Source organism: Aulonocara stuartgranti, assembly GCF_965226115.1.
Source record: "Aulonocara stuartgranti genome assembly, chromosome: 3".
NCBI lineage: Eukaryota > Metazoa > Chordata > Actinopteri > Cichliformes > Cichlidae > Aulonocara > Aulonocara stuartgranti.
Window position 1 is genome coordinate 79,509,216 of NC_138941.1, and position 26,349 is coordinate 79,535,564.

The 26,349-nt window shown below is 43.9% G+C and overlaps 1 protein-coding gene and 1 pseudogene across 3 annotated transcripts in view; one reads left to right on the forward strand and one right to left on the reverse strand.

The window, feature by feature from the left end:
- The window catches only part of LOC309702919 (NACHT, LRR and PYD domains-containing protein 12-like), a 184,289-nt pseudogene that overhangs the window by 82,245 nt on the left and 75,695 nt on the right, over window positions 1-26,349 (reverse strand). The gene's annotated exons all lie outside the window — the stretch shown is intronic.
- The window catches only part of LOC309702933 (complement C1q tumor necrosis factor-related protein 3-like), a 39,996-nt gene continuing 17,676 nt past the window's right edge, over window positions 4,030-26,349 (forward strand). The window contains exons 1-4 of one of the 2 annotated variants that reach the window (XM_082527584.1): window positions 4,030-4,259; window positions 4,457-4,528; window positions 6,266-6,400; window positions 6,498-7,019. In XM_082527584.1, the coding sequence (XP_082383710.1) occupies window positions 4,055-4,259; window positions 4,457-4,528; window positions 6,266-6,400; window positions 6,498-6,781 (696 nt within the window). In that variant the 5' untranslated portion in view covers window positions 4,030-4,054 and the 3' untranslated portion in view covers window positions 6,782-7,019. Of the gene's footprint in view, window positions 4,260-4,456; window positions 4,529-6,265; window positions 6,401-6,497; window positions 7,020-26,349 lie in introns of those variants that run through there. The other variant, XM_082527585.1, reaches the window with a different exon arrangement.

Consider the following 26,349-nt stretch of genomic DNA (forward strand, 5'->3'; position numbering starts at 1 on the left):
ATTCAAATATTGGGGATGGATACAAGAGGAAAAACCACAATAACAACACTGGTCCGGCCGGGTTGAGTCAAACGATGATTTTAATGATCACACGCGTGGGAGATGGACACCGTACACAGACAGCCTCAGATCTCAAAATGGTGGAGCATTGCTCAAACTCTTATAGCCTCTGGTGCCTCCACCTTATCATAAAAGCCTAAACATTCACATGCTTTCTTTCACACAGCGCCTAAGCTACGACCTTGGCTCCCTGTTTATCTGCTCCTGCTGAGATGGGGCAGAAAACTCCAGCATGTTCTCTTCTAATCAGACAAATAAGGCGATGACTTTCTGCAAACAGTATTTCTTATAACTCAGCAGTATAATGCATCATAAAACAACATCATTCATTCACAATAAATCAGCAGTCTAATGTAATGCAAATCAGTTTAACTAATGCAATAGTTATCAGCTTCTTCTAATTCAGGAGAATAATGCAAACTAAAACTACATAATAATTCACAATCTTTAATTAGGGGTCTAACATGGCATAAAATAATATTATAATCCTACACCGTCTGGGGCGTTGTCCTGAATCAGCAGAAGTGTCTGGCAGAAAGTTTGAATGGGACTGCGAGAAGCATGAGGTGTGTGTGAGCCAGCCTCGAGGGGGCGGGGTCACAGGCGGAACGAACGAGGAGTAAAATGTGTGTGTGAGAGAGAAAGGAAGGTGGGGGCGAGTGACCAGGCTGTGAGTGTGTGTGAGAGAGAAAGGAAGGTGGGGGCGAGTGACCAGCCTGTGAGTGTGTGTGAGAGAGAAAGGAAGGTGGGGGCGAGTGACCAGGCTGTGAGTGTGTGTGAGAGAGAAAGGAAGGTGGGGGCGAGTGACCAGGCTGTGAGTGTGTGTGAGAGAGAAAGAAAGGTGGGGGCGAGTGACCAGGCTGTGAGTGTGTGTGAGAGAGAAAGAAAGGTGGGGGCGAGTGACCAGGCTGTGAGTGTGTGTGAGAGAGAAAGGAAGGTGGGGGCGAGTGACCAGGCTGTGAGTGTGTGTGAGAGAGAAAGAAAGGTGGGGGCGAGTGACCAGGCTGTGAGTGTGTGTGAGAGAGAAAGGAAGGTGGGGGCGAGTGACCAGGCTGTGAGTGTGTGTGAGAGAGAAAGAAAGGTGGGGGCGAGTGACCAGGCTGTGAGTGTGTGTGAGAGAGAAAGAAAGGTGGGGGCGAGTGACCAGGCTGTGAGTGTGTGTGAATTCCTGGATGACAAAAGAGGGAGAAAAGTAGGTCAGTTGATGTTCTGTGAAATAATAATAGTCAAGAAATCAAAGTGATCAAATAGGAGAAAGTGAACTAAAGTAAATAAAGAAAACTAAAACAGTGGATTAGTGTTAAGGTAATGAAAATAAATTGCTAAAATTAACAGTGACATTTAAAGGTGATCAAGTATTCAAGGATGAATGGAGGATTTGATGGCTGACTGTTGACTGAGCTGTTGGGTGAAAGGACAAAGATTTGTGTTCGCGGTTAAGAGCAAATAAAAATTCACATTTTGGGGGTTTAAAGTCAGTAGAGTTCAAAACAAAATAAGCAGAGATGTGTTGCTTTAGGAGTGATGAAAACATATGCAGTCACAGTGAATAATGAAAGTCTCTCAGTCTGTCGTTTACAGGTGGGGAACGGACCTGGATCAATTCTCCACGGGCAGCAGTCGGAAGAAAAGGTTAAGATCATTAGAAAGAAAAAATAGAAACACTCAGCCAGAATTTTGGCTGAATTGTTTTGCAGCTCCCCGTCCTCATCCTGAACGAGCAAGCTCCAAGGAAGCTGATCTCTCCCTGAAGACACCGAGTGCAGTTCCAGAAGCACGAGCATGAACATCAACAGTGGACAGGAGGCCAAGAGACAATCTGAGCAGAGAGGTCCAGCAGCGCTGTGGGCAAACGGCATCAGGAAGAGAAGAACCACCATCTAGATTGGATGGATGGAGATGCGTTTCCAGCAAGCTGCAACCTCACTGTGTGTGAAGGACTTTTGAGAAGACTGTCTGAGTTTGGAGTGAGATGGCAATGAAAGAGACAGTGGGACAAAGAGAGACACGGGACAAAGAGGTCAAAGGAGCTTGCATAGAAAAGCGTCTGGACTTCTTTAAGTTACTTGAAGACGTTTCACCTCTCATCCGAGAAGCTTCTTCAGTTCTAAGGTCAAATGGTGGAGAGTCCCAGATATAAACCTAGTGGGAGTTTCCCCCCACAGAGGGACAAAAGGACCCCCTGATGATCCTCTAATCACCTGAGCCAAGGTGTGAAACTGGGTGTGGGTCCCAATCAGCCAGAGTTTCGGGTGAGCTCATTGTGAAACCTGGCCCCACCTTATCATGCGAATTCCTGAGGTCAGATGGCCCAGGATGTGAGTGGGCGTTAAGGCGTCTGGGAAGGATCTCAAAACTGGATTATAGATGGCAGAGAGAGGACTCCCACTCACAGACCAGTTCATACCTGAAACCAGTTTAGACCAGTCTAAATCTCAAACCACAGTATATGAGTCTACAACTCATATACTGATCGTGGCTGAAGAGTTGGGTGTTCGCCTTGTAATTGCAAGGTTGCCGGTTCGAGCCCCGGCTTGGACAGTCTCGGCCGTTGTGTCCTTGGGCGAGACACTTCACCCGTTGCCTACTGGTGGTGGTCAGAGGCCCCGGTGGCGCCAGTGTCCGGCAGCCTCGCCTCTGTCAGTGCGCCCCAGGGCAGCTGTGGCTACAATGTAGCTGCCATCACCAGTGTGTGAATGGGTGGATGACTGAATGTGTAAAGTGCTTTGGGGTCCTTAGGCACTAGAAAAGCACTATACACATGCAGACCATTTACTAACACACACACACATGGAATGAAGCTCATTAGGATCAAACACAATTTTAAGTAGGTAACACTGTTACCATCATCCTGCCTGGTTTATCGAGTGGGGTGAGAACTGACACATAGACGACTGAATTAGTATTATTTTGGGGAACATGATAGCAGGGTGAACAGAGTCCTGCAGCCAGAGTTTGAATGAGTGAAACTGGCAGATTTTTGTTTGGTTTTGTTTTTGTTTCTGAAGTATGGGGAAGGTTTTACCATGGCACCAAGTTTTAGAGTTGGTGTTTTCTCACCTATAAGAGAAAGAATATTCTGTGACAAGTCCTAAGACCGGGCTTCGGTTTTTTCATCTACTTTTGTTTTGTAGTTTTATCTTTTATTTTTCATTTGTGCACTGATTTCTGTTTGTCAATTTCTTTTCTTTAAGCAGATCTGCACGTCGGGAATTAAAAGTGCTATACGACCTGTCGAGAAAACCGTTGCAAGTGAGTTTTTCCACATTAAAATGGGCTCTGGAGAAAGCCACTTATCTGGGACAATTAGAAAACGAGACTCCCTGTCCTAAAAAGGATTCAGCGAGGTAATCCGATCTAAAGTTCTTTTTCTTTTTGAAATGACGTCATTTTGCTGAGGGCGGAGATGTAAATGCGACGATGGGTTCCACTATCAGCAAAGAAAGAAAGAAAGAATGGATGAATGGATGGAAATAAAAACAAACTGACTGACTGGTAAAAGCTGACAAGACTTGACCACGACTCAAGGTTAACCTCCACCTAGACAGGACGAAAGGGTGGATGAATTTATGTGTTTCCTTTTACAGGAGCAGAAAGATGACAGCAACATCCGAGGTTGATGGTTTAACCTTTTAAATGCCATTTTTATGTTTGTGAATCTACCAGGGGTTTGTTATTCATGAGTTTGTGTTGTGTGTTGCTCACAGAGGTAACTGTGACAAAGTGTGTATACACCTGCGCAGTGCTACCATTTGCATTTTCCCCATTTGGAAATTGTAGCATTAAATTCAACTGACCTGTTTTAACAGCAGTCAACCAAAACACAGAGGTTGATGAGTTCACTATTCCAGTAATGTTTGAGTACTTCCTCGTTTTTTAACAAACTGGGAGGAGTGGGGAAGTAACCTGATGATAGTCCTGCCTCTTGCTGCCATATCATAAAAAGGTCAGATTTGCAGATGAGACAGTTGAACTTCAGATTTCTGGAGACAGGATGGAGACCATCTTGGTTTTCTCTGTGTTGCTTCTGGCCTGCTCTATCTCAGCAGCTCAGACAGCTGAAGATGAGGTCATTCTTAAAAAAAAGATTGCGCTCCTACAGCCATTTACAAGTGACATGGAAGCTGTGCTGACAGGGATAGTCACCTCTTTGGCTGTACAGAAAGAGCAGATCACACTTCTTCAAAAGGAGAATCAAGGTACTAAATTGTGTTAGTTAGTGAGAAACATAGCAGCATCAAGAAGCCTTCATATGATCCGCTGTTGTGTTCCAGTTATTTTAAAGAACAGAATTGTATTTCTTGATCATGTAAAGACAGAATCTTAATTACAGGAACACTAAAGCAATCTGAGGACAAGCTGTGCAATCATGTTCCATTTCCTTTTGTTTTGTCAGAACAAGAAGCAAAACTAAAAAAAGTGGAGACACAGAAGACTGAGATTGAGCAGCTGAAGCAGCGGCTACAAGGTACTGTGTGCAAATCCTCAAGGGCAGAATTTCTATAGAGATGTTGTAATATTTATGTTTATGACACAAGTTTGAACGTAAACTGTTGAAATAAAATTGTCTAATTGTCAGCACAAACAGATAAGCACTGCAAATATATTCACTGGGAAGTGATTTAGCATGACTTTTGTCATGCATTTGAATTGCATAGTTATTGGTTCCATCTTCAATAACTTGTCTTTTATATGGAGTGAGAGAAAGAGACTGAAGAGACAGCAGGGATAACAACTTTGAAATAAAACTGCTTCATTTCTTCACATAAATCATGATATGAAGCAACATATAGAGCAGGCAATGCAGGACCACGGTCTGATGTCACGGGACCGAGTGGTCAGTACCAAAACTGGACTGAGGTGCAGAAACCCAGGACAGAGAAGGCAGGTAGCTTTACAATATACTCAGTCTTAGAAAATGTGTCAAGAACAAAAAGCAGTGAAAGGTAGAATTTGACGTGGCGTGGCCTGGGTAACATGGCTAGGGGGACGTGGAACTAGAAAGGGGAAATGGGCCTGAGATGCAGCCTGGAACAGGGCAGTTAGCAGTCACTTTGCAGGAGGAGCAAAAGAGCCATGAGTGGAGGGTGAGCTGAGCAATGTGGAAAGGCTGACCTGAGGTGAGATCTAGAGGTTGCTGATAGAGTGGTGGCAGCGGGCAGGCAGGTGAGGCATCGAGTGATTTCAAAAATGGTGGTTTGTTATCCTGAGTCCGAGAGAGAAGCGTGAGCCAGAGGTTTGAGAGAAGGTGAATCCAGGAACTACAGCATAAGAAAGTAAGGTTATCAAGATTATTCACAAAGGGAGCTTGAAACATGAGAGCCAGCTACCAACATGGATTGATGACAAACTGGCAGTGAATGAAGGTCAGTGGGAGGCTTAAATCAATCTGGGTTGATTGGCTGCAAATCAGCTCCAGGTGTGAGAAACTGGAGGTGGCCCTGCCCAGGGGCGGATCCCAGGTAGACTCAGGAGCCTGACTGAAAATTGCAGCCGCACACCCCGGACCATGACATCTGAAGTGTTTAATGGGAGCTGATGTCACATGCTGCTCCAAATATCCTCTCTAATCATGTTGATGAAGTATTGGTGATACTGGCACATCCTGATGTGCCCATGCTGGCAATAATCGGCTTCTAGTTTAGAATTCATTAGACAAATGTTTTATATATAAAGAATATTAACTGTTAATAGTGGTAAATACGATTGATAATCTAAGAAGGCTTACATAAGTTAATCGAATTATTAGTGAAGTACAGGAATTAAAATGGAGTCAGCGCCTTAAAAAAGGAGTGAAGGTGGAGCAGTGGTGACCCATCACACTGTTACTTTAATTTACTTTATTGATGTATATAGCACTCTTAACACGGTAAAAGCGTGCTTCACAATAATGTAAAACAGATAAACATGAAACAGCACAAAGCTCGTCTAAATATTAGACTATCACTCTCTGTATTTTCTGTGCTGCTGACAAACTGAAGAATCATTAACTTACAGTTTCACAACAGTCTGTTTTTAGTGCAGTGAACACGATGACATTTCTTCAACATGATATCTACATAAACTAATATTTCAAGACTATATCAAAGTAACGCATTTACCAAATGGGGTTTGTGTAACGTGTAGTATTTGAATTCACAGCCTGTACAAAGGAGGTATAACTGTAAAACAGGAAGTTTAAAATAATGACATTTCTCTCTCTCAGCCCGACAGGTGGTGTTCTCAGCCTCTCTGGTGGAGCAAGGTGGTGGAACTTATACTGGACCATTTAACACAGAGACTACTCTGATCTTCAAACGCGTTGTCACAAACATTGGAAATGCCTACAACCCCTACACAGGTAATAACACTCAATGTCACTTCTCTGCTTTGTTGATGTTCCAGATGTTCTAACAGCTGATTTTTCATGTAATATGGCAAAAACAAATGTCCCACAGGTATTTTCACTGCACCAGTCAGAGGAGTCTACAACTTTGAGTTGACCCTGCATGGACACGGAGACAATGCATATCCTACAGCTGCTAGGTTGTTCATGAATAAAGAGCTCATTTTTACGGCATGGGAACATCAGACAACACTTTCTCCAAGTGCCTCTAATGGTGGCTCACTGCTTCTAGATGCTCAAGATCAGGTGTATGTGCGCCTCTGGGCTGGTGCAAGGATATTTGATGATTACAATTATCATACCAGCTTCAGAGGTCATCTGCTTTTCTCCATGTGAAAGGTGTACCAGCTGCAAACTTCCTGTTTGGGCTGTCTTGTAGCTTTTTCTTTATTTTTTCAGAAGTAAAACAGGAAGTTAATCACCTGCTGGGATTATTTTTCATCTGTCTGTAAATCCAAAATCCAGATACACTAAACAATAATGTTGTTTGGATCTCTCTCTCTTCTGATTTCAAAATTCAATGTGATTCCATTCTGTCATTTCATTCTAATAATATATCATAATAAATCGATGATTAAGCAGCAGAGTTAGTTTCTTTGTGTGTTTTAATTGCCATTATCTCATACTGACAGCAGAAAATCAAACACAGTCATGTCACAGTTGTGTTTCCAGAACAGAGATCAAACCCGACACATGCTGGGAGTTTGGCCCGATTTAAAATTCTGTGCTGAATCATTGTAGAGTCAATGATGTCGACGATAACCTACATCAGTACATCACCGCTATTACCTTGTGGTGGTGTCCTGGTGTTTTATATGCACTGCCAGCTGTTAGAAACAAAATACTGGACCCTTTGTTGCAGTCAGTTTATTTGTGGGCGTAAGATATTTGTACTTCTAGTTTTACATCTTAGTACGTTCCTTCACATCCAATCTGACTTCAGTAATATCCTTCCTGAAATTTGTTCAAGTTTACCAGTTTTTATTTTGATGCTATGATTTTTTATTCTGTCACTGATAAATTAAAAAATTGCAACAAAAAAGTAGTTGAAAATCCACACTGTAAAACCCAATGCGTTAATTTAACTCAAAACTTTTGGTGAAACTGATTACATAAAATATTTTAAGTAACTAAAACAAACAAAAAAACAAGTTAAATAAACATAATTTATGTAGCTGATTTGGATAAAAAAATTTAAGTTACACTGATAAATGTTTTTTTGTTATATCCACATTTTTGGTTTGGTACTGTCGCGGTCTGTGGAGGCAGGCCGTGCGGTGGTGTGTGCGGTGGACCCAGGTGCGAACACAGGTGAGGAGACGGAGTGAATTTAAATTGAAAGCGAGCCTTTATTATGGCCGACAACATAGAGGTTAAAGAAGGCAGAAGCACAGTGACTAAACTAAACTATAACTAAACTGGGAAACTAATACTGTGATAAACTATGGAGACTCAGAGAACTATGACGATGACTGCAAAGACTGGCCGTGAAAACATGGAGGGTGGGAACACAGACGACGCGACACAGGCTGAATGAAACACAGAGGCTGTGTCCCAATCCAGGGTCTGCAGCCTCAACGATCCTCAAGGGCCGCGTACTCAAAGACCGCTAAGGCCGGAAGTGCGAGGCTTGTGTAATGGGACGGTCTAGCCTCCGTTGCGCTGATACTGTTGTTTGTCAATAAAGTTAAAAAAAAAAAAAGCCTCCGTCGCGCTGCCCAGGTTGCCTAGCAACCATGATACTAACAGCTGGAAACGTGTCATACAGCTTTGTGTGACAGAGATGAAGGAGAAAATCTTTTGTTCATGTGTTTGTTTCTACATGAGCTTTGATCATTCTCTGTGAGATTAAGCTCAGCTATTGAACGGCGTATATTTTAAAGTAAAGGCTTTAAAACCAAGTTAGTACAAACGTCACTGATGTCACATGACTTTGCCGACATGTGGCCAACAGGAATGTTTAATGTTCTTCGTTATTAAACATTTGCACATAAATAAGTGACATAATATTCAGTACTTAAAGTTCACTCTTCGGGCGCCCCTCATCTGCCGTTTTTTTCTGCAAATTTATCCACACCCACCGCCGCGCTATGCATTCTGGGATATATTGGGCCACAAAGTCTACACTGCCACAGCCTTAAAATTCAGGGAAATGAAGGACGCATTTGAGGGCCGCATTTCGAGCAGCCTTTGAATTGGGACAGCCTTCGTCGCGCCGCTGTGACGTAATCGGCCTTAAAATGCGGCTTTTAAGGCTGCAGACCCTGAATTGGGAGACAGCCAGAGACTAAATATACATGAGGGATGATCAAGGGATACATGATACACATGAACCTAAAGACAGGACAGGGAACGTGAAACTACATACACTGACATTAGACACAGACTTTCAAAGTAAAACAGGAAACATGGGGATTAGACGTGAGCTGAACTGAACATAACCACGCAGACATGACGCATGACAGGTAGACGCACGGACCAGGGAGACTGAATACAGGAGGAGATGACATAAACAAATAAGAAACAAAGGACTAAACAGCAACCTCAGAATGAACTAGCTGAACTAAACTAGGACACAGATGAATACCAAAATATATAAACACTCAAACACTGGGTCACAGACCCCGCCCATGACGGGTACTCTCTACGTGATCTTTTGACTTTCAAGTACAAATCTACCTCAATACATTTTAGGAATTAATAATTAGTTTTAAAATGTTAAGCATTTTAAGCTAATAGGACTAAAAGCTTTAAAATACACCCAAACTCTTGTAATAGCCAAAACTACTGTGTTTTGAATTGGATATTAAAAGAAAATGTGTTAGAAATAAGCAATTACACTTGTAAAAACACAAGACAGACAACATAAATTTATTGAGTATTTTTAGCTTGCATTACAAAATGTCTTAACATTTGCACTTTTTCAGAGAACCAAAAAACTTGCAAGGGGATAGAGCTGAGATCCTCTATGACAAATGGAGTTCAGTAATAAATGACAAATTAAATTTCCTTGTGTGCATGTTCATAAAAGAAAAGAAATCTCTGGCAAGCCCAAAGAGATAAATGCAACAGTTTTATTGGAGAAAATGTCAGAAATGTCAAGTTTAGGCACAAGTTTACAATATTAGAAATAAAGAATTTCACAACATGTTTTAACAGTGTTCTGATTTGATTAACACATGAGTCATTTTATTAAACAAAGAAAGAAAGAAAAGGAAAAGAAAAAACCCTCAGATAAAATCCTGCATTATCAGGGGGGGAAACTGAACTTAAGTAAATAACAGTGCAGCTAATACACTGAAATATTATTGGGAACTCTTATAAAATACAATCCAATTGCCTATTTGATAAGTATATATTAAAGACTATATTAAAGCGTAATATTAAAGGGTAATATTAAAGGCCGGCTTTAAGGGTTTATATATATATAAAGTATACTGTGCTTTAGGTCATTACATTTCCTGGCGAAATGAAACTGTGATAAACAGGAGCTTTAGTGCAGACTTTTCAGAGAATGTAGCTCATGTTTGTGCTGCTAGATGATGACCTGAAGGTCGTCTCCTGTTGTGTCCGTGAGGAGTGGGGGTGCAGAGTATATCACTCTCATCCTGTCAGTAATGCAGTAGATCTGCAGAAGGCTTTCACGCTGTGCACATCTCCCTTCCTGAAGGTGTTACTGAAGAAGACTGTATTGAATAAAGTGATTGCATATGTTTTGATTACACTGAGTTTGCGTCTTCTCTGAAAAGCCTGAGGACAAAGGAATTGGGGTCGATAATTGGTGCCTGTGACCCGGATCCAAAATGGCTGAGAGACACGAATTAGATCGTAATCATGGGGTCGTGAAACGAGGCGAACAGAGGACAGGTCTAACAGAATCTTAAAGGTAAGCACCACCTGTTGCATCCAAGTGTGCATTTGGATGAACCCTAATTCATCTGTTCGCTAATTTAAACGGCACTCATGCAAAATTCTTCCAGTGTCTGGGCACTAGAGCAAGAGACTTTTGTTAAGAACTGCAGGTCTAACGGGACAAATTTTGTCCTGGGGTTGGTTCCCCCACCGATGGCTGGACGCAGCGGCGGACCAGCAGCGTCTGGGGTCCTAGGCTGGTAACCTGAGAATTGAGGACCCCCAAACCACCCTAGAATAGCACAGAGCAAGAGACGTTCATTAAGAACTACAGCTTGATGTCTGGCATTCTAGTATTGTTAAAAGCAGTGTTGGGACTAATGCGTTATTAAGTAACGCGTTACAGTAACTACGTTATTGTGGTAACGAGCACGGTAACTAGTTATTATGCCAAAATCAGGAACGCGTTGATCCTTACTGGGATTTAGATTGGCTCGTTATTCGTTACTTCGTGTGTTGCGTTCGACTTACCTTGGAAATCGGAACACAGACCTGGGAATGATGTCACATGGGAGTAAACAGCGTTCTGGTTAGCAGATGTGTAAAATTGTTTGGTGGTGGCTGTGGCAGAGCTTCCACAGATTTAGTAACATTAGCAAGTGGTGGAGGCTGGCCTTTTTACCGTCCAGTACAAAAGGAATCATCTCGTATTCAGAGAAAATATTACGCGTTTCGTATTGAGCTGAAAAGGAACGCAGTTTGTCCCGGACTTCAGCTACAATGAAAAAGACACAAAGCTGGAGTTATTCCTGTGTCTTTACGCTGCACATCTGCATCTTCTTCTCCCTCTATCTGTTGAGAGGGAAACATGAAGATGAAACCAGGAGATGTCCTTACTGAATCATCAGAGCTGTGATGGAGAAACAGGTTTACCTTTTAGGTCACATGGATGAGTTGAAGTTATGAACTGTTTCTGAGAGACAAATAACACCAGGATCTGTTAGATTTGTATTGTTGATTGTCATTCATGCTTAGAAATATCTACTCATATATGCTTAGAGTTTTATAATCAATGTCATGTTGGTAGAGGGTTGATCCTTAGTTGTCTGCAAAGACTTTGTGTGCATTCCAGAGTGTTCTGGCATTCACACCCACATCCTGGGAGCATGGGAGAGGTCGTACCTGCTCTTATTGTTTTATGGTAGGATAAACGTAGCTGTGTCAGCTTTGGGCTAAGAGCCTTATGTTTAGATGGACCGCTAGACTCCTGGCACCAGCTTTGGGGAGTCTTCACAGGGTCACATCTTGACCCCCCCCCCCCCCCCCCCCCACACACACACACACACACTAGTTACTTCTATCAAAGGTTGTGTGTGTGTGTGTGTGTGTGTGTGTGTGTGTGTGTGTGTGTGTGTGTGTGTGTGTGGAGTGGAATGTGAAAGCCACCATGTCACATAGGAGAGGAGAAGGCAGTGGGCCGTGAAGGTGAGAGAGGAAGGGGAGATAGTGGCTCTGGGTGGAAGACAGCCACTAAAGAAATGGAGAAGCTAGGAGAGGCAGTCTCTGTGACTGCTTGGGGAAAAGTGCCAAAAACAGAGGGTGAAGAGGCAAAAAGGGAAGTAAAAGAAATGCTGAAAATACCAAAGGGAAAGAGTATCATTAAGTAAAATCATTATGACAATTGCACAAAATTTAAAGAAGAATTAAAGAAGAACAGGAGGAATTGGAAAAAGAAGGCATGGGAATATTTAAATTAGGATCAAAAGGAAATGCGAAAAAGAGGGGGTTAAAAGGACAAACTGGGGTGTAGAAAACTGAGGAACGCAGTGATGTGAAGAGTGTGTGTGTGTGTGTAAGAAGCGCTGTGTGTGTGTGTAGAACAGGAAGTGAGAGTGTGCAGGCAGCCTGAAGAAAATCAGCTGATGTGACTAGAATGAATGATGAAAGAGACGTGTTAAAATGTGGATAGATAAATCAGAATGAAAGTGTTATTGAGCAGTGATGACAATGATATTAAATAAATGTCTTAGTGTGTTAGTACAGGTGACACGAACCTGGATCAACCCCCACCACGAGCACAGCGGCTGGAGCAAAATGATAGATTAACATAACTGGAACCATAACCAGGCCATGTTTTGGCTGAAAATTTCACAGCTTCATCTCCATGTACATCTTATTCTGAAAAACAGGCCTCGAAGATAATCAACCTCTCTCTGAAGACAAAACACGTCAATATCTCTCAGCAACTAAAGCACGGAAACTGAACATACACTTATTATTAAATGTTACTAATATAATTAAATGTCTACTGCTGATAGATAACTCTCCAGGTTGCATGACAATAATAATAATAATAATAAATTTTATTTATGAGCGCCTTTCAAGTCACCCAAGGACACTTTACAATAGGATAAAAGACTTAGTAAAACAATGGCAGAATAAGAACAATAAAATTAAAGCACAAGATAAAATGAACAAACAGTGGATTCACAGTGAGTATGCAGATTTGAACAGATGAGTTTTGAGTTGGGATTTAAACTGGGGGAGAGAACCAATATTTCTTATTTCAGGGGGCAGAGAGTTCCACAGCCTGGGAGCAGAGCAGCTGAAAATACTCAGAATAAGATCTCTGACTGCAGACTGGATACATCTCGGAAGGGCTAGCTCGGAATAACATCTCTGAGCACAAATTGGATGACATCTCGGGGAGGCACACTGCCGTGAGTTCTCAGAAATTGGCTCCTTGAGCACAAGAAATGACAACATCACAGAACGCAAGTATGGCGAAGCTCGCGACTCTCCAACGGGAGATTGAGAGACCAGTGTTGGACTGTAGAACTGCTTTGAAATTCATATATGAGCTGTTCGCACTAAAGTAAAAAGCACCATCACTTCATGTGGATACCCCTTTGGCGCCAGCGGCGGTCTCGAGGCTGGAGCCGAAAAACAACACCCTGATAATGACTGTGTTTACTTATTTTACTTATTTTCAAAAGTAATTAATTACTTAGTTACTTTTTAAAAACATGATTTACAACCTGAATAGGTGATAAAGTGATAGATCTTTCAGTCCAATTCTACTTTTTCTACATAATCCATCATACAAAATGTAATCAAATGGAAAAGTCTCTTTTTAACTTGTTTTATCAGTTTTAATCTTTTAACTTTATGCATCAAGCAAACATTAAATTATCTGCAACATTCTCTGACTTGAATAAATTAGTTTAACATTTAAACCTATTTTCTGCACATTCCAGCACATAAAATAAAATATTTTTTGTGTTTACACTCAGTCTTTCAAATAGATGCAAGTAAAACACAGCAGAAAATAAATAAAGTCACAGACTCAGCGGTCCTGTTGCTCTATTTTCACCTGTAAAGCAGGAGTGGGGTAGGCGGAGGTTTACCCTGGTGCAGGTGTGCCGCGGTCAGTTGAAGAATCCGCGAGTTTCTCTGTGAGTTTCCCATTACGTCGTAGCTACTCGGTGCTTGCTTTGAAGTTTAGGGGTTTTTTTCGCTGTAAAAAGAAGTTTTCTTCCCACGCACAACGGACACTAATGTTTTTGTCACTTTTTATGGAATCAAACTCAAAGTAAGGTCAGTACTTCCACGCTTTAAACGCTGCACGCTCATACTCTCTCTGCACTCGATATATGATCCATTGTTGATCTGCACACAGCTGCTGTCACTAACGTCGCACTCGCTTACGTCACTGTCGTGAGACACTCTCGCAAAAAAATCACGGTTTTAGTAACGCAGTAACGCAGCGTTCCTACGGGAAAGTAACGGTAATCTAATTACCGTTTTTGCAATAGTAATCCCTTACTTTACGCGTTACTTGAAAAAAGTAATCGGATTACAGTAACTAACGCGTTACTGCCCATCTCTGGTTATAACACAAAATCTGTCTCTTTCACTCACACAGACACTCATCACCATCATCAACTTTGCTAAATTGCTAATGAAAAACATTGACCAGGCAGCTGTGACTGAGCAGCAACGTCCATCCAACTATTTTCACAGTTGTTGTGGTCGTGATGGCTTATCAATCAGTTTGATCTGTCTGATTATTGATCAGTGATGTCAGACTGGAGTCAGTGTGATGTTGTTGTTGTGTGTTTGAGACTTTTAGTCTCATGAAGGTCTCTGCTGCCGTAGATCCTCTGAACTGTGTCAGAGGTCTCACTCTGGAGGAAACTCTCAGCACTTTCCAGCAGCTCCTCCATCATGGAGGACGTTCCCTCACTGTAACAGGTGGAGGAGAGGAAGCACAGGTAGATCCTCTGAGGAAGAGGAGCGTTCCTACAAACCACATGATCACATGACCAGAGAGGCGTGGCCTTCAGTGGTAGTAATAAAGGAACAGTCCACATGTGACACTTTGAAGGCTCCAACAAAGCAGACCTGTGATCACTTTGACTCAGTATGATGGATTGTTTGGATTTGTCTTTGTTTCTCTGGCTTTTCTTGTGTGTCTGTGTGTCTTTGTGTGTTGGATGGAGTCATGTGACCTGCCCAGGGACGACACATGAGCAGCTCAAATCTGCAGGTTTCCATCTTCTGTTTTTATCCTGATGTCCATGAACATGAACTCTGTCCCTGTCAGATAAATCCAGATAAAAACAGCCAGTTACAGTAAATCTGATCCAGTGTTGTTCTTCTTCTGTGGTGTTTGTGATGGAGCAGCTGCTCCTGATGTGTGTGAAGATGAAACCTGGGCTCCTGCAGCTTTCTTTGCTACAGAAAGTTACATTTAAGATGTTTAATGTCACATACAATGAAGTTTAGGACTCATTTAAACCAGCATGAACTAACAGTTGTACAAGGAAAGGGAAATAAATGAGATGGAGACTTGGAGGGCCACACATCTGTACCCTCATACATCTGCACTGAGAGTGTAACAACAACAAAGACTGTGAAAGTGTTCCCAAAGCAGAAGCCATGGCTCAACAGTGAGGTGCAAGCTCTACTGAGAGCAGCGCCTTCAGATCAGGAGACCAACAAACCTACAAAGAGGCGTCTAATCTAAAGGCATCAAAGAATCCAAACGCATATTCAAACAGCGCATCGAGGAACACTTTAACACAAACCACTCCAGAAACATGTGGCGGGGATCAAGACACTCACTGGCTACAAGGACAATCGCACACAAACAAACTCAAACACAAACAGTCTGTAGAAGGCAAACAGGTGGACAGAGGACGCCATAATTACAGCTCTTCACACAACCCTCACACATCTGGACAGTAGGAAACACGTACGTGAGAATGCTGTTTGTGGACTTTACCTCTGCCTTCAACACAGTTCAAGCCCACAAACTGGTTAATAAACTCAGCAACTTAGGACCCAGCAGCTCACTGTGCAGCTGGATACTGGACTTCCTGAGCAACACACCCCAGAACGTCAGGATGGGAGCCACACCTCCTCCACCCTCACTCTGAACATGTGTCCTCAGTGCCCTCTCATACTCACTTTTCACCCATGACTGTTCTCCAGTCCACACCAGTAACACCATTATAAATGTGCTGATGACACCACCATCATAGGACTGATGGACAACAGCGATGATTCAGCTACAGAGAGGAGGTTCAGCATCTGAAGCGATGGTGTGACGACAACAACCTGCATCTGAACACAGCCAAGACCAAGGACATGATAATCGACTTCAGCAGAACAAAGCCATCTGAGCACTCCACCCTCTACATTGATGGAGGAGGTAGAAAGGGTGGAGAGCTTCAAGTTCCTCGGAGTCCACATCTCGGCCGACCTCACCTGGTCCACAAACATCTCCCACCAGGTAGGGAAAGCACAACAAAGGCTGCACTTCCTCAGGAAGCAATGTCAAGCCCCAAAGCCTGCTAATTAATTTCTACTGCTCCACCATCGAGAGCCTTCTGACCTCCTGCTGCACACTCTGCTTCAACTGCTGCACTGTGGAGGACAAGAGGAAACTGCAGGTGAGGGCAGCAGAGCGGGCAATCGGCACCTCACTGACCCCCCACACAGACATCTGTACTGGCAGACTTCAGCAGGAAGCCAGCATCATCATCAAGGAGCCCTCGCACCCTGGACACTCACTTTCCCACCTTCCCTCTGGTAAACTCTACAGGTCCAACAGGTCAAAGACAAACAGTTAACACTCATGGACACTTGCACTATATTTATTTATAACTAGTATTCATTACAGTAGAATTCGTACCTCTATTTATAGAACTGTATTCTTCTACAGCAGCAACCAGCATTCCTACAGCTTACTCAATGTGCAATCCCACCAATCACACAGCACCTTATACTGAACTGATCCTCGTCTTTACACTGTACCTGCACATATATCTATAGATTTGTTTCTGTACGTGCAGATCCTTTTGTTTAGATATGTCATTTATTGTGCGTTACACACATTCCCTGTGTAGGTACCTCTGAAACTTGTTCTTGTTCTTATTTATCTTCTTCTATTATCCTAAGAATCTGAATGTAAACAGATACAAGCTGCCAATGGAGAGATGCCAAACTACTCATTGTTCTGGTAACAGTGACAATAAAGATCTTCTATCTTATCCTGATAGAATTTCTATGAATTTCTGTCAAACTGTGGACTCACGGGACGAGTCTTCAGATGACGTCTCCTGCTCATCGCAAGAACTCGAGCAACTAACCATAAACGTTCATCCTCTCTGTGTCTGACTTTAGCCTTCAAAATCACTTCATTTCATTTTCTTCTTAACATAGAAAATTCCATTATGAACATTTGGGTGCATATGAATATACTTCACTTTATGAAGCATCACTCAACCCATGCAGTTCATCTTCAGTTAGATTCACCATCAGCTCATTTTCACATGAACATCCACATCATGTCTTTTTGATTCAAATACACAGGAAAACTTTCTTCCCAGTAAAAATATATTCAGTATAATTTATTTGATTTCCATGTTAATGTTAGATTAGTTGCTCCTCCATCCTTTCCACACAGACTCCCAGTGTGGGGCCTACAGAGTTATTAACAGATTTTCTTATTCGTTGCTTTGGTTAAACTTGTACCTGATTGTGTTCTAAACAGTTTCAGTCAGTTAAGCAGGATTAACTATCAGCACAATCACATATGAATTATGACTCTGTTGTTAACTCTTAATATCCTGTCTTTTATCAGGATGGAGTTCTGGCACATTTCTTATCTTCCAACATTCCTGCAGCCACACACACACTAATCTCTCAAGGGCAAAGCTGAGGCACATCTACACACAACATCTACACATTTAAGTCATGTCAATTATCCTCATTCAACATATTCATTAAACTTCTGATTCAGAATGAAGATGATTTACTAATAGCACTTCATATCATTGTAAACACAACAGCCTAAATGTTGATACCTTTCTATTTCTCTCAGAGCCAATAAGAGGTGAGGGGGGGGGGGGGGGGGCTTCTGCCTCTCTCTGTCCCACCTCTCTCAACAAGGGTCATTAAATCCATCCGACTTTCATCATTCAATAAAAAACATATTTATGCTGACTATGTGATGCAATGCAAGAAAAGTAGAGGTGAATGGATGATAATACAACACAATAATAAAATGTTATATAATAACTGCACCTGTCACAGGCGCAGAGCAGCTGAACTAGAACGGCAGTCGTACATTTATTTACCAAACCCCACGTGTACAGGGCAGGATGTGCAATGGTCCAGGGGGAAAGGGACAAAGTCCAACACATGCTCCGCTCACTCGCTCCTCTCGTATTTGTTTTCAGCACACTCACTCCACGCCACCAGGGAAACAGATCGGGGTCACGGACGAGTGCGAGAACCTGAGCACAAGAGAACTGCGGTGAGTATAAACAGAGTCATCACACGACAAACAGGGTTTATCGGGCTGTGCTGACGAGAGTAAGTCCACGACCCAGCGAAGAAGCCTTCTGAGCCTCAGCTTAAATTGCCCAGGAGTCCAGGTCATCAGGTAGATTCACGGCAGGTGCGTGGGCCAAGGGCGGAGCCCAGCTGAGCTCCGCCCAGGCAGACAGGTGAGAGACAGGAGAGGGAGACATATAACCATAGTATGCTAACAGCAAATTCTTTTGTCAGGTTTAAAGTGAGGTCCTGCTTTAAGGGCAGCTTCATCTGCTGGTGATGACAGATGTTTCTAGTATCTAAGGCTTGGTCAACATTACAGGGACTTACTTGCAGAGACCCACAAACTTGGTGCTTTTATGATTGATGCAGATGCTCTAAGCTACTATTAACTAATAAGAACCACGGGGTCAGGTGTCACTACAAGAACTTATCAGCCACCAACTTGTATATATAACTTTCCTCACACTTGTAAAACTCTGTAAGTAGAACTCAATGGGGCAGAGTGAGCTGAGCACAGGCCCACTCTGTGACACTCAGAGCTCTGTGGATATCATCTGCAGGTGCACGTACTGGGAGTATTGGACACAGTGCATGTACAGCCAGCTTGCAGCCACTTTAGGAGAATGTTTAGAGTAGACTGAGCCACACTGACTTTGAGCAGTCATTGTGCTGCTGCATGGCTGATGGCACTGTCCCTGCAGCTGTCAGGGACAACAAGAACCACTCAGCTACCTCAGCCAAGCCAAGACTGTGCTGATGTTGTGCCCTGAGACCAAGACACTAACCCAGGATGGTGATATGATGGTGTGAGAGTGGGTGGATGAGCCCATCCCACCTTAAATATAGAAATATCTGTAATGCAACACATGTTTTATGCATTTAGTTTACTGTAACTTTCATTTGTTTTTCCTTCAGCCTGCTAATCTTGGAGCTGTGTGCAGCTTCTTATTACCAGGTGACAACATGTAACAGTCTGTAGATGTGATGACACTATGGAGCGGGATCTCCTGTCTAGTGCTGCACAGAAAGCTGATGTCACTGCAGCTGCTAATATGTGCTGCAGCCAAGCCTACATGATAGGGCTGTGCTGTGGAACAGGGTGGTGCAGGTGGTGTTATCTACATTTGAACATTAGACAACAGTCACATGAAGACACTTGATGTTGTTAGCTAACACTGACTGAGACTGAAATGGTTTTAACACTGGTTTCATGTTCAGATAGATTTGACATGCTGGTAAATGTCACATATTTCTGATATATGTATAATACATGATCATGCTCTGTTACCCACATTCATATTTGACTGTTACTGTATCATATTCAGTCCTCGTCTTACACTCAGGTGTTCGTCGCAGTCACAGACGTGTCTGTAGTTGTTGTTGTCAGCCACGTGTGTGCGTGTGTGTGTGTGTGACTTTTCCTGCTACCTTTCATTACATAATTACCAACAAGAATAAACTGTTGATTACCACCAAAGAACAGCTCACTTCCAGATGTCAGCTGCCAAAAGATTTTGTAAAATGTTTATTATCAACTTATTTCTTATTTTTCAACCTAAATATCACCTGCTTTAAAGCAGCCTGGTTGTCTAGCAGTACTAGTTTCTGTCACTAGATGGCAGTGTAGGCTTTGGTATGTGTTTGATCACTTTGTGTTTGTCTGTTTCTGGTGTGATCACAGCTGAGACGTGTTTGGTTCTGTGGGCCTTTCAGTTTCATCTAAAACCTCCTGAAAGTCTGAATAATCGTCTCCTTCGTTGAGATCAGACAAAAGCACTAACTAACAATAACGACTAGTGCCTCAGTTACCAGAAATTACAGTCAGAGATGAGTATTTATGAAACCTCAGAGAAATCAAATTCATAACATTTATAGAACCAGAATTATACTGTATGTTAATCATCTGAAACATTATTATTATCTAAATACTTCATTAATCATTTTCTAAGTAATAAACCTATAATTTACAACCATAACAGCTCCTAAATAACTGCTCTGTCTGTGATGTCATACTTTAGACATATAAAACTGCTGTCACTGATGATGTTCTGAACTTATTGATCCAGATCGTTTAAATCTGTCTTAATGTAACCGGCGTGTTCCTACGTTGTGTCTGACAATGAAAGGTCAAAGAAACAAAGAGCTCCAAGTCATTAACTTGCTCGCTGCAGCTCCCACAACCAAATGCAAACAGTAGGGAAGAAGGTTAGCTCCACCCACCACAACTTCCAAGCTAGCAAGAATGATCTATTCATGCTAGCATAGACTGTGCCTGTAACACATCTGTGGCACACACGTACTACACATTTACAGCATCTAGCAAAGACACAATGATGACAATAATTGAACTAAAAACACAATCAGAAACATCAGGGTGGCTAAATATACATTATATGTGTGTTGTACAGTGTTGGGAAAGAAATGACACCGACCTCTCCCACAGGGGAATTGTAGAAAAGGGGAGGGGCCAAAGGGGTACCCCAAAATTCACAGGGTTGCACCAAAGAAGAAGAATGAGGAGGGGCTCCAACTGATAATAAACATAAGTGCAGACTTGGAGGTCCTGAAAGTCAGGTATAACAGGAACAGTTTGGGTCTGGTTCCATTAATAAACTACATACTAATGCTCACTATTGTGTAGTTATTATAAGGTGCGACTAAATCCTCCCTCTGGATGGGAAGAGTCCATGTGTCAGTAGTCAGACACCTGGCTTGGGTTTCTGCAGCTAATTTGTCACCTGTGAGGACTCTGAGACAAACCCACAGCATGCAGGACATTTCTACATCTGTGGGTGTGTCCTCAGTTTCCCAGCATGCCTTGGCTGTGCTCATGGAAGTGAATGAGGGGGAAAGATCTGCCCTGCTGCCCTGTCAGTACTCGGATTTCATACCTGGTGATCTCAGAGGACAACAGCAGCGTTACAGCGGCGCACATCGATGAGAGCTGATGCTCTCAACACTTCAGACCTCCACCTGTCTCTGAGAAAACCAACAATGGCTGTCAGCAGCAACTACACCTGCTCCACCAGTGCTGGGAGAGAAGAGCTGAGACTGACAGCTCTTTGTACAGGTCAGTACTGCAGAGGTCAGAGGTCATTTAAAAACATCTTTGAGCTAAAATCCATGGAAGTCACAGAGGAAAGAAGAGACACTGCAGAGAGGATCCAGAATATTTGATGTTTTCTGATGACAGTTAAAGTTTCCAGCTATCAAAAAGTGTCACAGCGCAGCCTTCATGTCCTTTCAGTTCTCCATCATTAATGATGACTGTCCGTTATAAATCATGTTGGCTAGTTTTCTAACTCAGTCCATGTCTCCAAAGCAAACTTCTGTCCCACACTTTCTGTGCTGAGTCTTCAGGGATTCTTTTCACTTGGTGCTGAACTAACTTTAATGAATTGGGGCTCCAAAGAAACCCAGCCCTCCCTAAACAAGGCTAACAAGCAATGCAACAACTCTGTGGGCACTCTGTAGTGTAGCTATTAATCACAATCAGCTTTACTGACCACAGATATGCACACGTGACACCTTCATGACAGACACTTACTATATGCACAGCATATGCATGAGGACTGACTATAAATATCTATAGAGCCACTTCCTCTTTCTGCTGCTGGTACAGACCTGTCCTTCCATCATGGCTGCTCTATTTGCTCCTCCTCTTCCTCTGGTTTCTGCTGTCTGAGGTTTTCACTAAGTACACCGTCAGTTGTGGCTGATGTCTGTGGTCTCGTCCTGAACAGTGGTTCTGCTGACACTCGCTGGTCCTCTGACTCGTTCCTTCCTCGTGTCAGTGCTTTCAGTCTTCTCCTTTGGCGAGCTCATCATCCCAGCCGGGTATCTGATCAGGGCGGCAAGGCGCAGGTGTTGATTGGCCACAGTCAGATCCACCTACAAGCATCTTTGAGGGAAACATCCTGGTGACAAAAGAAGTTGAGCTGAAAGTCACTGTAGAGTGTAGCTAGCATACAGCTAAAGCTAAGTCATTTCAAAGAGTTCTATTCAATTCTAGTTCTCAGTCACGTCTGAGCAACAACAGGAAGTGCTGTGGACTTTTGGAGGAAACAGAAAGTTCATGTTGATGTCACAGCTCATTGCTCGCCCAGATCTTTGCACATCTGTAGAACTTTGCTGCAGAATGCAAAGCACACGTGGCTACAGGAAGAGTTTTAGCTCCAACTTTGTTGGTTGGGAGCTGAACATGAGAAATCCTCAACACCAAGACTGATCACAAACACACAAACTGTACGTGTCTCATTACAACACAACGTGACCAAACAACTATGTTAATAAGGTGAAAGCTGGTCTGAAGTCATTAGTGACATCACCTCCTCTGTCTCCACCCCGGCCTGCAGGCCTTCACCTCCTCATTTATTGGATTCATTTGTCGGATCCACTTTTGCTCTGCGTGTTTTTAGTGTTTTTGTCACTTTTATTGAACCACTCTGACTCTCTACTGACCTACGATCGTGAAACTCTGTTAAATATTCGGACTAGCCTGTGCCTCAATTTTATCTTTATTTGTTATATCTTTGCAGGTGGTCTCCTCATTACAGGAGCTCACTCTGCAGGTGGGGGAAGAGATATAGGAGAGGTGGAGAATGAACTCAACCTGGGTGTCTATTGTCTTGTGTAGTCTGGGAGATGATTGGATGATGGGGTGGGTGTAGTTTTCTCTGGGGTGGAGTTGGGTGGGCTGCCCCGGACTCTGTGGGGCTGGGCGGTGCTGCTGCTGCGGGCCCCGGTCCGGATGGGCCTGGGCCCCCTTGCCCTGGTGGGTTCCAGAGTGTGGGGGTGCCTACTGGGGTCAGCGGGGGAGCTGGCCCCAAGCAGCCCCTCCCTTTCTTCCCTCCCCATCCTCAGCTGCCTCTCTCGACCACACCCACCCACACACGCAGGGCTTTGGGTGCAGGTATGTCACCAGGGTGCAGGGGAGGCACTCCCCCTCTGTCCTCTTCTGGCCGCCTGTGCCTCAATTTTATTCTGCAACCTAGACATCCACATTACTCATACTCTTCCATAACACATACATATAGGGCCTTGGGGGTGGGCACGTTTTACAGCATCCAGAGGATGGTCGGTGTACTTCAACCCACCTCTGGCGCTGGTGCCCTACCCTCAATTTTAAATGCATTTAGACACTGAGGGTTTTCGGGAGGAGCCGTGCTGCTCTCTGAGAGGAAGCTAGTACCATGCTCTCCTGATTTTAAATGCACTTTAGAACAGCACACAGCAACACTACATATGAGCGGGCATAGGGAGGTTTGAGGTCTTCACTCACCCCGGTTCTGTTAGCCGTCAGGGCTGGGGGGCTGGGAGGAGGTGCTGGTCGTCAGACTGGGGTCTGGGATGCGGGGCCTCCCCGCTACTGCAGATAAGGAGGTGGTCCGCTTGCCTCCACCCCAGAGAGAAGGGTTACATCTCCTGGGTCTAGGTGCGGCTTGCCCCTCTGAGGGCGGGGGTACCTGGACCTGGGATATAGAGTATGTTTGGGGAGTGCGACTGTCTGTGCAGTGTCTATTTGTGTCTGTCTACACGTTGGGTGAGTGCCGAGTATTTGGTTGTGCATATGGGGTGGGAATGCACGTCTGTGTCCACGTGTGCCTGTTTGTCTGTGTCTATATGTCAGGTTGGGTCTTAGACTCAACCTCTCTGGGTACATCTCAGGCCCTCTAAAGTACGGAGGCCTATCTCCCCTCACCACACTCCCTGCCGGTGGCTGATGCCCTCAGACGTTGGTGTGTTGGTGGTCCTTGTCGTCTGGGGCTGGGCTCTCATGTATGTACTGGCTCACTCCTGGTGGCTGATTGGCGGGGCCCGGCTGGGCTCCTTCCGGGGGGTGGGATGCCTTTAGGCCTCTGGGCCTGAAGCTCGGTCCTCTCTGGCACAGCTGGCTGCTGGCAGAGCCCGCGGGCACGCCACTGCAACCCCCTCTGGCCTCTGCTCCGTAGCTGCGGGGTGACCTCTCCTTTGGGGCTCTACTCAGCTCTTCCCAGGAGGGTGGCACGGTTCCCCCCCTTTGGTGGTCCTCCTCGGGTCCTTGTACTCTGGGGCCTCTGTATATCTGGGGCCTGGATCTCCTCCATACCTGCTTCATACCCTGGGGGACGGGGCTATGGCTCCCCACACTCCCTAGCAGATCGTTACATGGAGAAACCTTTGGAATGCAAGCATGCTGATCCACACAGGTATGCACACAGGTGTACACACGGGTGTTCACAGACGCGGACTACAGCTTTCTTGGCTGCTGCCTCAAAGCACATTGTGCGCTGTCTATCTTGCGTGTTGCACAATATCGTTTATTATTTAGTATCTACTGATATCTACTGCTAGCTAGTTTATTGTGATGGTGCTGTTTTTTTTATTATGTTGCTCTTTGTTGTTTGCTTTCTCTTCTGTTTTTTTTCTCCATACAGGTGATCCAGGTGTTTTGTTTTTTTTGTTTGTTTGTTTTTTCTTTCTTCCCCCCTTCTCACCGTCTCTTCTCCCCTTTGGTTTTCTTTCTCTCCCTCTCTTTCTTTCATTCTCTCTCCCTGTCCTATCCCCCAGTCATGTCTGTCCCATTTGTAGCAACCGAAAATAAAATAAATTCATAATTATAATAAAGGTCAATCAAATGGACCAATATGGCAAGGCCATGATGATCCACTTGGTAAAATAAATCCGCTTGGCATCTTTCTTGGCCTTAAGACAACAATTCTGATGGCTATAGATCCAAACGGGACACACAAAAAATAAAATAAATAAATAAATAAAATATTCGGACTAGCGCTGATGGACAGGACTTTTTTCCACCTCTGCTACTATCTGGAGTCTTGCATCACCTGGATTACAGCCCGACCCCATCTCATAAGAAGAAGCGCTTTAAACGTGGGAGAAAACGCAGCGGGCTGTTAATTAAACTGAAATCATATTTAGCTTTTTCATCTGGCACAGACAGAACAGGTTCCAATGCACTCTAGCAGAAATCCGACCTCTGCACCGGCGTTTCGTCTCACGTCGCTTCCTGGAACTTATTGGCACCTGGCTGGTACCTGTGGTCGGCTCGGCTGATCCAGCGTCCCTGCCTTCTCTCACCTCGTCTTCGCTGCGGTGGATCCGCGGAATCTGTGGCCACTGAAACCGGTTCCCTGGATGGCTGTCACCGGTCTGATGGACCAGGATGGCTCTTGTTAACGCTCGGTCGTTAGCAAATAAAACGTTCATATTGAAGGGGATAAATAAATAAATAAAACGTTCACACACACACACACACATATACGAATCCACATCCCAATGTAATGAACAAATGCACCCACCGATGTATATAAATAAAGACCAGGGCAGTGGCAGGGCGCGAGTCTCGGAACCCTCACTTCCGTGCGAGTGTTTCTGTCACCGCCCTTGCAGCAAGTAAAAACTGTGTTTCTCCTCTCTGATTCGAAGCTGAAGAAGTGTCTTAGAATACATCTCTTTCTCTTTATATCTGGGACTCTCCACCATTGACCCTTGGAACTGAAGAAGCTTCTCGGATGAGAGGTGAAACGTCTTCAAGCAACTTAAAGAAGTCCAGACGCTTTTCTTTCCAAGCTCCTTAGACTACTCTCTCTATTGTACACCCTGGGGCTGCCCTCCCCCAGGCTTGTACTTGTGGCTTCCTATCCTGGGGTGGGGGTTGGCTGTTCTCCTGCCCTGCACCCCAGCCCTTTGTTCATATTCCAAGACTATTTTTCTATATGTATTCTTACCCCCTAGCAACAGCCATTTTATAATGTTGCAAGCAATCACAAACTCTACAGTCTCTCTAAATCCAATGTATACCAAGCAATCTATGATTCTAAACACTGGGGAAGAATGCCTCAGACTCCCAGACCATCAGCACCGGCTCCCCTCAGGGCTGTGTTCTTTCTCCTCTGCTCTTCTCCCTGTACACCAACTGCTGCACCTCCACCCACCAGTCTGTCAAGCTAATTAAATTTGCAGATGACACCACCGTTATCTGATGCATCTTGGACGGGGATAAGTCAGTCCTACACGATGACCCCCCCCATCATCCTGACTGACACCCTCATTACCACTGTGGACTCATTCCACTTCCTCGGTACCACCATCACCCAGGACCTCAAGTGGGAGCCCACCATTACCTCTGTCATAAAGAAGGCCCAGCAGAGGATGTACTTCCTGAGACAGCTGAAGAAATTCAACCTGCCAACAACCAAAACCCT